General features: G+C 39.5%; 2 protein-coding genes across 4 annotated transcripts; both read right to left on the bottom strand.

Moving 5' to 3' along the window:
- Positions 1 to 959: 959 nt before the first annotated feature.
- Positions 960 to 7,047, bottom strand: LOC122058379. Of its 3 annotated transcripts, XR_006133753.1 has the most exons (9): positions 6,647 to 7,046; positions 6,086 to 6,554; positions 5,886 to 6,003; positions 4,521 to 4,642; positions 2,768 to 2,853; positions 1,655 to 1,764; positions 1,511 to 1,543; positions 1,103 to 1,333; positions 960 to 1,069 (listed from the first exon to the last, which is right to left on the bottom strand). XR_006133753.1 is itself a non-coding variant. In XM_042621046.1 (8 exons), exons 1-7 carry the CDS (start codon positions 6,735 to 6,737, stop codon positions 1,544 to 1,546), a joined length of 999 nt encoding a protein of 332 aa, XP_042476980.1. In that variant the 5' UTR covers positions 6,738 to 7,047; the 3' UTR covers positions 960 to 1,333; positions 1,511 to 1,543. The 3 variants fall into 3 exon arrangements, 2 of the variants coding, with proteins under 2 accessions (XP_042476980.1, XP_042476979.1); XM_042621046.1 differs by having other exon boundaries at positions 960 to 1,333; positions 1,511 to 1,546; positions 6,647 to 7,047; XM_042621045.1 differs by having other exon boundaries at positions 960 to 1,333.
- A 2,288-nt stretch (positions 7,048 to 9,335) lies between these two features.
- Positions 9,336 to 13,530, bottom strand: LOC122057479 (protein NRT1/ PTR FAMILY 2.7-like). The gene is made up of 4 exons (XM_042619591.1): positions 13,312 to 13,530; positions 12,972 to 13,189; positions 11,346 to 11,884; positions 9,336 to 10,249 (listed from the first exon to the last, which is right to left on the bottom strand). Exons 1-4 carry the CDS (start codon positions 13,400 to 13,402, stop codon positions 9,433 to 9,435), a joined length of 1,665 nt encoding a protein of 554 aa, XP_042475525.1. The 5' UTR covers positions 13,403 to 13,530; the 3' UTR covers positions 9,336 to 9,432.
- Positions 13,531 to 13,868: the final 338 nt, after the last annotated feature.

The raw sequence follows: 13,868 nt of genomic DNA, 5'->3' as shown, positions 1-13,868 counted from the left end.
TCTTTGACCATGATAGTCAATTTGTCAGTGTTTTTATTTTTATTTTTTATGCACAATTATATGATAGACTAATACCGGCTCAGGGTATCTAAATATACCTGGCTTCTTGACACCATTTAAAGGAGAGTGGTATCATTTGCAAACTTACAGATGCAGAGAAAGATAGGCTCCAGGCTACAATGGAACTGTTCAACCATTGACATTCTTCATTAAGGAAAATGGGTTTCTCAGGGCAATCCACTACTCAGTAATGTAGGTACACGTCAGCAGACGTAGCCAGTGGGAAGATATGTGCAAGCATCTTCAACAAGGGACAGTATGATCTTTTCACACCTATTGTGTCTAGGCGTAAAAGGAGATTTGAGTCTCACACTCTACTTAATATTTTATCCGGTTCTATTAAAAGGAGATTTGCATGGGGCAATATGATATTTTCACACCTGTTGTGTCTAGGTGTAAAAGGAGACTTGAGTCTCACACTCTACTTAATATTTTATCCGGTTACATAACTGTTCTCAATCATGGTTATTTATATAGCATTACTGAAGTAATTAGAATTTAAACTGTTCGAGAAAAAAATGGTAGTGATTATAACATTTTTTTAATTACTTGATGTTTAGAACTTGCCACATGGACAATATTTTTGATGTAATTTTATAACGATTTCCTAAAATCCTACTTAAATCCCTGAATCGATGTTGAAATTGAGTGCTGAAGTGTCAAGAGTGTTGAGTATCGTCCAAATGCGTTTCTATTTCTTTTCTGATTTAGAAACACTTTTTGTGCCCCATAACCAAACATTTTTCACTCCCACAGAAATGTTTCTCAAGAAAAGGAAAAAGTAAAAAAAAAAACATTCCAGCTCATAAAACACTCCCGCAGAACAGAAGTGTTACCCAAACATAGCCTAATGACTAAAATTTACATAAATAATATTTGTAAGAAAGTGTACCAAAAAATGCAAGAAAAATAATTCAATCTTAAATCAACAATTCAAGTACTCGACACAGCCTAGTTAAAATGTAATAAAATACATTTCACCTTTTTTTCCTGCAACCTTGAAGATCACCTATTCTTATTTTTTTTGGTAAAGGAAGATCACCTATTCAAAACCAAGAAAAACAGACTCCCTGCTATAGAATTAGAGACTTCAACCTATAATGACAAACAAACAAACTCAAAACTCTGGGTTCTTAGGGTTGAATCCATGGCAACAGCAGCGGATTCAGCCCCTCACTACCCAACTAAGTAGTGAAATGCAAGAATTCTTGGTACATCAGATGAATTTACTTGTTGGGTATCCTTCAGTTCCCGCTAATCCCATTAACTCTCCCTGCAAACATGACAAAATCCAATCATCTGTTCAGACGATAAAAGGCACTTCGAGCAGGAACTCTCACAATATGGTAATCTTGGAAGCAACATGATGGTATTCGTAAGTTTTGAATACAAAGACCACATTGGCTTCATCCTTTTTAATAATCAAGAAGTAGAGTTACTAATTGCTTACCTGTATTTCTGCAGTGATTACCCCAGGAGTCTCCTACTTTCATTCAAATGGAGAAGATGGTGAGAGAATTTCAAAGTTAAAAGTAGTTCATTGGCCTCTGACTGTTATTCCATCAGCAAAATAAATAAACACAAGGTCACACACCTCAAACCGCTTCTCCTCCCATGCCAACTCCTTCCAGGTTTGTGATTCTAATAATTCCCATGAGCTGGGAGCACAAATTGTCTGCACATGCTGCACAAGTCTCAAGCTACCTGCAATACAATTACATTTTTCTCATATATATATATATATGTCTGCTTGATTGTTTGTGTTTGCACTATGTAACAACCGTCCATTGTTCATGCAAACATGTATCAAGGTCAATGATAAGAAGATATTGCTACATGTCTCATGCAACAGTAGTGGCACTCCAAACCATTGGATAAAGTTAACTGATGACATAATTAGGTGACTGATAGGAGTCCCCCAGTCAAATACACTGCAACTTATTAAAGTGACAAAGTTCGACTGAACTGCTGCCCTAGCTTTTGAATATATTACTATTATTTTGGAATCAAGAAGAAATTTTCCTCATATCATACTTCCATGAAGAATAAATTTTTTCAATAATGTATAATGTAGCAAAACAAGTGTTCATAGTGTTCATTTTACTCATTGTGATTCAAGTGACAAAGCATTTAACTTGATCTTCCACCTTACCCTCTTTCACAAATTAAAAAGCTTTTCTACTATTAAAAATTAGAACCAACACAGTTATAGCAAATGCAGGAGTACAAGGAACATGCATTATTTGGACTTTCGCAAGTTATCATGGGCAAAACGTACATCTGTGATGGTTTAAGGCTCTCAAATTACTATTACAACAGTTCATGTGAGGATCCTCAGACTTAGGTCCATAAAAGTCAGTCGGGCCTCTCATAATGAATATTCAACAAGGTAATATTCTCCAATAATAGATAATTTGAAATCAAATTGGTTTACTAGCTAAACGATAAAATGGATAAAGTTTTCTCAGAATAGTGGAATTACAGAAGAGCAGATGAGGGTCTTAGGTCATAATTGTTCAAGATGCTCAGTTATTACAGTTGAATGATATTTTTACCTGATCTTAATTTTTTGTTCTAATGTATTTGTGGTTCACTTTAAAAAGAAAATGAAAATAAGCCTCTGCGAGAGTTAATCCCAATGACTCAATCCTCTTTAAGTGGAGTCAAAAGATGGACACACACACACACACAAAGAGGGAGAGATTACTTGTAATGAAAGCCTCTTCCCAAAGCTTACGATTTGACCATGAGGGAGCCACTTCTCGAAATGGGATTCCTCTTCTTGAACATACCCTACACAAAGCTTAAAACAGTTACACATTCACCATCAAGAAAGAAATTAATAAATAATAAATAAATAAATTTCGACTAGTCTAGGTTATCTAGAGAAACTAGAGGTCTAGACTTTTCTGTCTGCTGCAGGGTTTGAAGAGCAGAGCAGATTTCCCTGACATAATTGACTAAATATCAGTGAACATTCCATTGGAGGAGCATCTTGTGCCTGGAACCCTCCACAGTTCACCGCATATCTCATGTTTTAGAGGATCAAAACCAACAAATCAGAGGAGGAAATGAAGCAAAGCAGGAGGAACAGAAGTATCAAATCACCAAATTTGAGAGAACTTCCAAGGCATGGAGTGGTAGACAAATAAGCAAAAGCCTATGTACAAATATTATTGTAACGGGTTCCACCTGGTATCCTCTCCAATTTCAGCCACATGGAGTGATGATATTTCTGGACCATTCATTAGATACCACATGTCAAGTTTCATTGTGCACTTCACCATATGGATCACCAGAGCGTATTTTCTCCCTAATAATATCACATATGAAAGTTTTAATGAAGTGGATTTTCCCTCTCTAATACAAACATCAAGGTCTCAAGTTTTTCTTTTTTCCTTTCCAATTTTTTAGCCATCAAAGTATCAAGCATTTTGATTTTTTTTTCCCCAAACCCCTTTTCTTATACTTTACAAGCTTCTTCACAAGCTATATGGCTTTCTAGATGTTACATTAGGAAGACATATTTAGAATAACCATTCCACCTGTTCCTCTAGCTAAACTATTTCCCTTCTCATGATTACAGCTAAAGCGAACCAACACAATGGTGAACCATTAAAGTACCATAAAATCTGAAGTTCATCCACAGTAACAATGTTTTCAGCACAAAAACCCCCATTTCAAGCACCAAATAAAAAAAACTGCTGTATTATATGAAGGGATAGCATGACACCATGTGTACTTGTATCTTTTTCTTTTCTTTTTTGATACTTAGGCCCCAAGGAGAGTTGAACTCGTGACCTCTTAATTTTGAGGTGTTGGTTTTTGCCAACTGAGCAACCCCCTTGGGGTATCTTGATCCCATTTAACGGTCATATTGACAGGGAGGGAGTTTCGATTTTATCTGAGATGACAAAAGACAACAAAACACTCATTTTGGAGAGACCCAGAAGAAAAATCATCATAATACAATGGTACTCTTTCTGAACAGTTCACTATATTTTTATTGGAAAAAAGGACTCTGTCCAGATGTGTAGGGGCTGCGCCCAGACACAGAGGCAGGTGAAATGACTGCCCTGCCCCCATGAAAGTTGGAAATGCCCACCCTGTTGATGCTTCCAGGTGTGCTCCCATTGCCCTCCACGCTGGTGCAAGAGCCACGCTCTAGGACAGAGAACTCTTCCCCATTTTTACTACTCTTTAAATGAATATAAACACTTGTCAACTAATGGACTTTGGACAGGGATGCCATATATCAGTCATAATCACAAAAGAGAAGCTTAGAGTTCCCTCACACGAGGGGGAAAAAATTAGAAAAAGGAAGTGAACACTCATTTGTAGCCTTTCAAATAAATAGGGAAACCCAAGATTTTCTTAATAGGGACTTGGATCTGCAAATGCCAAAGGACAATAAACAAAAAATGTTTAAAAGAAAAGTCGCAACATAACAAGTAACTTACTCTATGATTATTTTTCGTATAACACCTGGAAGTAGACCATCATTGATAGGAGCAGTCTGCACTTCAAAAGAACACGTACTTCTGTGATCACCCAGGATTTCCCCCGCAGATCCATTGCTCTCCTGGTCACATAAAGTTTAAAAGAATTTATTTAAGTATATCCATGAAAGCATTAACCTAAAATTTATAGTACAGTTGTGCAGTTAAACCATGACTTGTTATGATTCATCTGAAAGCTCGTTCTAACATGAAAACCCAGTGAGATCACCAATGCCAGCTCACATGAAGAATCTCTTCGAGAATAAATTACAATAACCACAGACAGGTGTGCACAGAGATAGAATAAGCCAAACCATGACTATTATACATTACATAAATATGGCGGCAAGTCATATAACATGGGAATGTGAAATAAACTTCAGTGATTAGACCCAATATGGAAATGAAGAAGAGGCATCATTTCATTCAAAAGTATACTAAATGAATGGTTGCATGCATAATTACTTATGAAAAGAATAATTTTGGTTGTTCAATTCAGTTCTTGAATGCAAATATGCAACACATCTGCTGGAGTCATTATCTGGGGAAACTGAACAAGTTATGACCTTGCAATGCCTACTGGTCACCTGAATATGATCCTCTATATTGCCTACAAACTGGCCTTACTAGGCTGAAATACCAAATTATGGGATAACGTTTCCAAGTAGTCCAAGCATGCCAATATATATATATATATATATATATCTATATATATTTGGGTGAATTCTGCTGGGCAGATATCGACAAGCATGCCAATATTTTCAGCACGAACACGAACACGAACACGAACACGAACACAAACACGAACACGAACACGAACACGAACAACAACAACTCAGCCTTATCCCAAGTGGAAGGGGTTGGCTAAATGGATCTGAATTAGGACAGCAAAAGATAAGTAGACCTAAAAGGAAAAGAACACAACACAACAAAATGGTAAATACTTATCTAAAATGGGGTCCGGCTATATGGATTATTGTCCTCCAATTAGATCTATTCGAGGTCATATTTGAGACAAGGCCTAAACTATATATATCTTTCCTCACTACTTCTACCATGGTCATTTTAGCCTTATCAAGAAAACCTTACAGATTCAGGCCAAGTCAAATGCAACCCAGTTACTCAAGCTAGATTACAGAACGAAATCACATCACATCTGCTGAAAGAACTAACCGATGCTGGAAGAAAAATTGAGTGTCTACATTCTAATCACATGCAGGCCTACAAGTCCAACACCAATGAAGAACTATCTGATGCCTAGAGGCGCAATTCGGGGCCAATAATGATTGTGCCAAAACTAGCCAAAAAGTTAAACAATGAACCCACCCTGCGACACACAACGAAGAAGTTCGTGACGCATCCCTCTAGTATCCGGTCACCATCATTTGACAACAAAAGCTCAGTAACCAACGGAGGTCGCAGCTTCTCCAAACGCTTTCTAAGCCTGCTTACAAAAGAATTTTCTTTGACGAAATCAAAATTTGCAAAAAACACAACCATCCTCATGGCCTAATGCACAGACTCACTTTACCCAGTCCGAAAACTTCGCTCTGGCTACGTCCCTTCCACGACCAACGACGGCCAACCGAGCACCGTTTTCTCCATCACCAAACGCAGGCGGAATGTAAATTCCTATATGCACGTACACATCAAGAACCCTAAGAGCCCTCTCTTCCTCATCAACTTCATCTACATCGCAATTGTTTGAATTCCCGCTCACAAGAGCAGTGATTGCCAGTTCCTCTCCGTTCTTCTTTTCATTCAATGCTATCGACATTGCTTTGCTCAACGAATTATTAACAAGCGACGGAATTAGGGATTCCGATAATGAAGACAACGACGGTGACTTGGGGAACTTAGTAATTTGCTGTCCGAACAGGAGCTCTGGTCTCGATTCATAGAGAATTCTAGCGGAATCTGCAAGTCTGCGCAAGTGTCTTTCCCAAAACAATAGAAATGATCCATTGTTGTGCGTGCGAGATGTCGTATAGGCACCTGGTTTGAATTGATTTTAGTTATTGTGAGATTACAGAGACGATGCCCATCAATAAATATAAGAAATTCAGAAAATCAAATCCAAATATCACCTGGATGGTTTTCGAGGAAGGAAGAGACTGGAGGAACGTCGGAAGTAGGAGAGACAACGCCATTGATGACCAGAAACCTGCAACTGCTCATTTTTTCTGTGTACTGGCCGGAGACGCGAAGGGCGGGCGAACACTGCGCTTAGATTACCAGTGAGGGTTTTGTGTGTGTCTCTCTCCTCAATGGTGCTGAGAGGATTGAAATCCCAAGAGTTTGACAAGCAGCAGCAGCATTGCATATAGATTGTTTGTGTTGCTTTCATGCCTTTACATACGCAGTACGCACCCTCCCCCATTCCAAATATATTGTTGAAAAATTACATGATTAATTATCCATTTAAAGTTTAGGTTAGAAAAAATAGAGAGCGGTGAATCTTTATAGCTTCTAATGTTGCCTTAATTGATTTCTAGGATCTTATATTTATAGAATCTGTGCATGTGGGTGGATATATATAGCTGTTTGATATATATATATTTTTTTTAAATTTGCAATGCCACCCCCTTTACTCTTGATCATTAATTAGTGTCATTTTCTGTACTTTTAGAAATAACAAAGTCCTCTCTTATTAATTTAAAAAAGGAAAAGGTTAGATATATCACCGATATCAAGTATGTTAACACTTATTGTGTTTATCTCTCTCTTTCCTTTTTCTGAAATGATCTCCATATCTTTCTTGAATGATATTTCATCATATGTTCCTATTGATACTATCCGCTAGTATACTTGATATCGGTGACATACCTATCCCTTATTAATTTTAAAAATACCAAATTCTTCTCTACCATTAATTTTTTTCGGTTATGTGATGAAATAACTGTTTGTTATTTCATTAAATACTCAAAACACCCATAAGGTGATTTGACCACCGTACCCTTGCCCTTCCCTCGAAACCAAAACCTGCAACTATCGATTCTGCCGCCTCCGACATGGTTTCGTGGGCAACCCTCCCCTCCGGCAAAGGTTCACGGCTACCTATCGGAATATCACCATCGTCCGTCAGCCGCGCCAGAAAGGAAAAGTCTCTGCGCGTGAAGTGCGGATGCATTCCAGACTCCAGACTACAGGGACTCTGTGTCCTCTTTCATTTCCTGGTTTTCCTTTTTGATTTTTGATTTTTGATATGGAGACGACGGCGACGACGACGATAAAGAAGAAGAAGAGAAGCCGCTGCCCTGACCCTTTACCTCTCAACTGACCTACCTACCTCCCTCTGCCATAGCTATTTGCCCTCTCCGCCTTATTCCGCTCGAATCCCGATTTCTCTGCTTCTTGTTTTCTGTAAATCCTAGGTTAGATAGTGGAGATTAGAGAGACAAACTGCAATTTCAGCTCAAGCCATGGAAGAAGAGAAGGGGGTGGTGGTGATTCAGAAGCTGATTGACATCGTTAATGAGATCTCTTCCATCTTCGACTACAGAAGTGCCATCAAGAAGCAGTTTAGCAACCTGGCAAGGCGTTTGAAGCTTTTATTGCCCATGTTCGAAGAGCTCAGGGACATCAAAGACCCCATACCTGAGGACAATCTGATTCCCCTAACGTTTTTAAAGGACGACCTGGAATCAACTAAGGAGCTCCTCTGATCGGGTAGTAAAGGAAGAAAAATTTATTTGGTAAGTTCTTTATTAACTTCCCCTTTTCTCCTTCTGTTTTTGTGGACGGATCTTTTGATGCTCCCTCCTGTATCTACTTATTTCTGAAATTGGAAACTCAGAGTCTCAGACTCAAGACTCTCTTTTTACTCTTTCACTCTACTCTCTACCCTTATGGCAGGAGGAAGCCTCCGGCTTTGACATGAGCTTGGACCACTCTTTTGTTGTTCCATGATCCGTTGGGGTTAGGGTTCGACATAACCACAGGATATCGGGACTTAACTGATTGATTACCTTCGTCGGAGGGAATAGGTAGCCGCAAACCTTCGTCGGAGGGAATAGGTAGCCGCAAACCTTCGCCGGAGGAGAGGGGTGCCCACGAACCCTCGCCGGAGGCTGAAGAACCAATAGTTGTAGGTTTTGGTTTAGAAGAATGGGTAAGGTAAGGTGGTTAAATCAGGGTGTTTTAGTATTTACAGTTATTTTATCACTTAACAGTGGGGTTGAAATCGTCTGTAATTCCGATCTCGTACAATTTCATGCAATACCACCTTCAGGCGGTGACACGTGTATTGATACCAATACAATGGTCTAGATCTGGTACAACTAATAAAACATTAAATCAGTGAAGAGACATTTAAATCAGATCTGGACCATTGCATTAGTATCAATACACGTGTCACCCCTGAAGGTGGTATTGCAAGGAATTGTACGAGATCGGAATTGCAGACGATTTTTTTCCCTTAACAATGATGATTAACGGTATAGATGGATTTGATATTTTTTAAATTAATAAAAAAATATCTTTATTATTTTAAAAAGTACCGAAAATGGCATTGATTAGTAACCAAAGTTCAGAGAGGGGTGTTGTAATTTTTTTTTTTTTTTTATTTCGTTGAAATAAAAGAAATAATCTTTTATTTTTAAGTAGTTATATAGTTTTGCAGACTTTTTAACAAGTAAGGTTCTATTTATGATGGGCATGATAGTTTAATCCATTTTTGATCCTTAGATGTAAGATTAATATTTGGTATTTCTGTTCTTCTGAATAAATCTATTTTTATTAGAAAGAAAAAAAATGATCACATAATGAACACATGGAGAAGGGTTACAAGTGAATTTACACTATCAGATTACAGTCGATCCACATCTTTAGATCTCACTAAGATAAGAGACCAAACGAAGACGCATCACCACCATCAGTCTTGGTCCTCATGAGACTCTGAGCTAGAAGTGGTGGCGTCCCACTTGCCAGCATTTTGGTATTCGTACCTCCTGGCACACATTAGGTAATAGCCAAAGTTAGCCATTCCTATCACCACCATCATCCAGAACACGTTATCTATCCTCCCTTGGTTGATATTATCCGGTAACCAAGCGGTGACCCTCCGTACCAAATCGATCAATGCCGTAGTTAGATAAAACCCAATCCCAATGTGCAACGCGACCATAGCCGTTGCCGTGTTCCGCAGTGACACTGGAAATTCTTCATAATATAAAGACACCTGTCCTGGGAAGTGTAAGGCTTCGCCGGCGCCGACGATGATAAGAGGCACTGCCAACCACAATGCTGACATCGGCAGAAACTGAAGCCGTCTTGACTCCACGAGGGCAGACGCTGCCATGGCCACGATGTTGAGAACGTGGCCGAGCCCTATTCGTTGAAGTGGGGTCAGTGAAAGACCGGTCAACTTGCGCCACGTGGAGGGGAGGAAACGATCAATGACACAGATGAAGATTGCCGTGGATAGAAGACCAAAGACGTAGAAGGAGCTAGCAGGGATTTGGAAGTGGGGCCCAAGGTGGCGGTCCATGGTTAGAGCTTGGAGGATCGTGAGGCTGATCTGGATTCCGATCGTGATGCTCAAGAAGATGCTGGCGGACCAGAGAGGGAAGAGTCGGAGTAGGGTCTTGAGGTCTTCGACTTCCTCCACTGTGCATAGCCTCCATGATTTTGCGATTGAGCCGTCCGGTTTAGTGTCACCTTCCGTTTTCAAAGCTGCACGGTCCAAGAATCTACACCAAAAATGCATATTCTCTTAGTTTGATTGGAATGACCATCATAATGGTATCATATTAATAAATTAATGTATGATGGAACAATTTTCCAACCTTTTGTCTATGGTCCTAAATTGGAAAGAAAAATCTACTTATGTTACTTGGGCAAAAAAATTGGTTGCTATCCCAATTGTAGACATAATCACTCCCTAAGAAATAGGATAATCCACTTTTTCCTTTTGGTTCATAAATACTTGCCTAGATTTTAGTATTTTTAAATACCCTTGGAGATTCTATTTCTTTAACAGCAACTGGTCAACAGCCAAGTTTCATTTGTTACTTGGGATTCCATTTGTAAACCCAAAGGGTGGGGAAGATTGGGTGTTAAGTGTGTCAAAAACATGAATATTTTAACATCTTTAAACAAGTTAGGTGGGTGGCGGACAAGAAAAATTCTTTATGTGTGAAATAGATCCCACATAGATACTTGAAGATGGATTCTAATTGGACAATACACTCAGTTCAAAACTGTTTCTAAGTATGGAGGACGATGCTTAAGTATTGGGCTCGTGCTGAACCATACATTCATCAAGTTACTACAGAAAAATGAGAACTAAATCAGATATGATGCGGACTCTGATAGATTGACTAAAGTTTAGTCCATCCTAGATGACGAGAGAATCACATGCCTAGGGATAGCTAGAAAGTATTCGGCATCGTGATGAGGTTGAAGATGATGCCATCATTAGGAACTGCAGTTCCCTTTTACCATCATTAGGAACTGTAGTTCCCTTTTACGAATCTTCTTTACTAGATCGGCTTGGGACATTGTGAGGTGCCCTCATTCTAAATTGGCCTGGCACCAAGTGTGTGGTTCAATGGTAGGACAAGAATGTTTTGGTGGATCGCCCCTGGTCCATGGATATAGCTTCATTTAATACATTCCATATTCACAGATCATCGGGGACGTACCATCCATTTTCCACACATCCGTTTTCCAATTTCCACACATATCCCAATGATTTTGTGTTTTTCAAAATGTCAATTCCTCCTTTTTGTTAGAGGTTAAGCTTTGAAGGAATTGACCTTTGATTTCAGAAGAGAAAATTGATACCTGAAGCTTGGGGTGAGAGCTGAAGAAGGCAACCCTGCAACCTGATTACTTCTGCCATAGTAATAAGAATCATCTTGGCTATGCTGGTTTTTGGAAGACACCAATACTACTTTCCACTTGCGAATGGTGGCGACCACCACCCGAGCTAAGCTTATGAAAGGGCTTCCCTTTGGCTTCACACTACGATAGTAGCGTTTTCCGGCCAAGAAAACTGCCAAGCCGACGGTATTAATGGCGACGGATAACCCAAGCCCACAACCCCACCCAATGTTGTCCTCTATATAGACGGTGGCTGTGAAGTTGATGACGGAAGCGACGTAGAGTGTGAAGAAAAACCAGTTGAAGAAGACCTCCTGATCCGTTGACTTGGTCAACTGATTGGCACCCATTGTTGCTATGGTGAAGCCCCTGCCACCACTCCCTATGGACCCCAGCGTTAAGGCACTGTATAGAACCCCTAGTTGAAGCTTTGACGGCGTTTCTCCCTGTGAAGGCCTAAGGGATTGTAGCGTTGCCGTTAAAGTAAACAGAAATATACCCTGCAAGAACATTGGTCCATACATATGGTCAATCATTTATTTATTATTTTAAGGAAAGAAAGCTTCCATAGAGGAGTCCGGGCGTGGGTCTTGGGCCATAGCTCCCTATGTCTCTCTTTCGGATTGGGGGTCTTCCCTTGAGCGTTGATCACCCAGGTTCTACTCATACCTATTTGGGCGATTGACATGTGTTTAAGCAGTGATTCAATAGCTCTCAGTGCGGTGCCTCTGTTCTAGTCGGTAGAAGCATAACTCTTGGATTACCATTTGGACATGTGTCAATCACCCAAGTAGCTATGGACAGACCTGAGTGATCGATGCTCATGAGAATATCTAGATCTTTCTCTTTCTTTCCTAAGCCGGGGTAGAGATGTATTTTCACATGGGGGAGAGAGATTGAAACATGAGAGTGCTAAGGTAGGCCACGCTTTCAGTTAGAGTTTCCTTTCCCATAATTGAGAGTTGAATAGCCAGGGATGTCAATTCTAGCTTTGTTCGACTATTTAGCTCAATCAGTTGACACCCCCTTATTCAATATACTCTTGTCTTCAACCACTATAGATAACGAAATATAGGTTTTTAAAGGAAATCTGATGCCCTCAACTTAATAGGCCATTCTAAGAATTTTTAAGACCCAAGGCCCATTTTATTGGTTTCCCCTACTTTAGAGATCAATTTTAGACATGGCTTGTCTAAAGCTTGGTTAGCCTGATTAGAACCCACTTCTGATCGATTGATTGATTATAAACAAGATCATGCCCATCCAATATAAGCCTGATTAGTTAAACGAATGATCATAATGCAGGAGGTGAAATTAATGAAGCCTATCAAGCGACTCAAGCATGATCAATTGACACCCCTAAAATTACAGACAGATCCTCTGGGGAGCCCAAGCACATTCGATGTCTGTACCCCAGGCAAGCACGCCCGTACCTAATTATATCCCAAGGAATTTCCAACTGTTGAATGTGCATCTCTCCCGCACGGGGGAGGATCCAATTCCTAGAATAACTATTGTGATGAATTAACAGTACTCTTACCCAAAAAAGAAAAAGGAAAATAATTCAAGATGAATTAACAGTAGTACCAGAAGAGAGACAATGGAAGAGAAGGTGATGACGGAGAAGCAGCCAAAGAAGGAGTCCGCGAGGATGGCCCCGGCGATGGGGAGGAGACTAGAGCAGCCGTTGACGATGTTGGAGATTTGGGCGGCGTCGACGCTCTTCACGTTGAACTCTTCGATCAGATAGACTACCAGGTTTGACGACCACCCCCCCGATGCCAGCGTCATACCCATCATCCCAACTATACATACCCAGTACATATACACAAAGCCACAAATTAAACATGTATATATACAGTAGAGAGAGAGAGAGAGAGAGAGAGAGAGAGAGAGAGAGAGAGAGAGAGAGAGAGAGAGAGAGAACCTGTGATGAAAGGGAAGGTAATCCAACCCCCTCGTTTGATCTGGGAATGTTCGCCAAGCAGGAGTTGGTGTTCTGCATCAGACCCTGCCATGTTTTTCTTCTTAGGTTCTTAGTTAGACAAGGTGAGGGTGATGATCTATACTGGAAGAAGTAGGAGGCTTTCGAAGCTAAGTAGATTTGAAAGACTAAGAAATAACCTTTTAAACTTGAAAGTGAAAGGAGAAAGATAATCTTATATATATATCTTATATATATATATATATATATATATATATAAAATTGATCAAAACTTGAATTCATATATAGACAAATTTCAATGATTATATATATATATATAATTAATCAAAACCTGAATTCATATATAGACAAATTTCAATGATTACTTTCTTTTTTGGTAGGAATCTTTCTATGTCCGAGGAATTTATTTAATATCAGAAGTGTCTTAAACCATATGAATAGTACTCTTAAACCATATATATAGGGATTAATTGCCATCTTAATGCTGAACACACCAGTTTTCACATGGCTCCTTTGATAAAATCCGACAAGAGGAATCA

The sequence above is a fragment of the Macadamia integrifolia genome, chromosome 12 (genome assembly GCF_013358625.1).
Source record: "Macadamia integrifolia cultivar HAES 741 chromosome 12, SCU_Mint_v3, whole genome shotgun sequence".
Lineage (NCBI taxonomy): Eukaryota > Viridiplantae > Streptophyta > Magnoliopsida > Proteales > Proteaceae > Macadamia > Macadamia integrifolia.
Note: the sequence above shows the minus strand (reverse complement) of the source record. Positions and strands in the feature narration are given on the sequence as shown.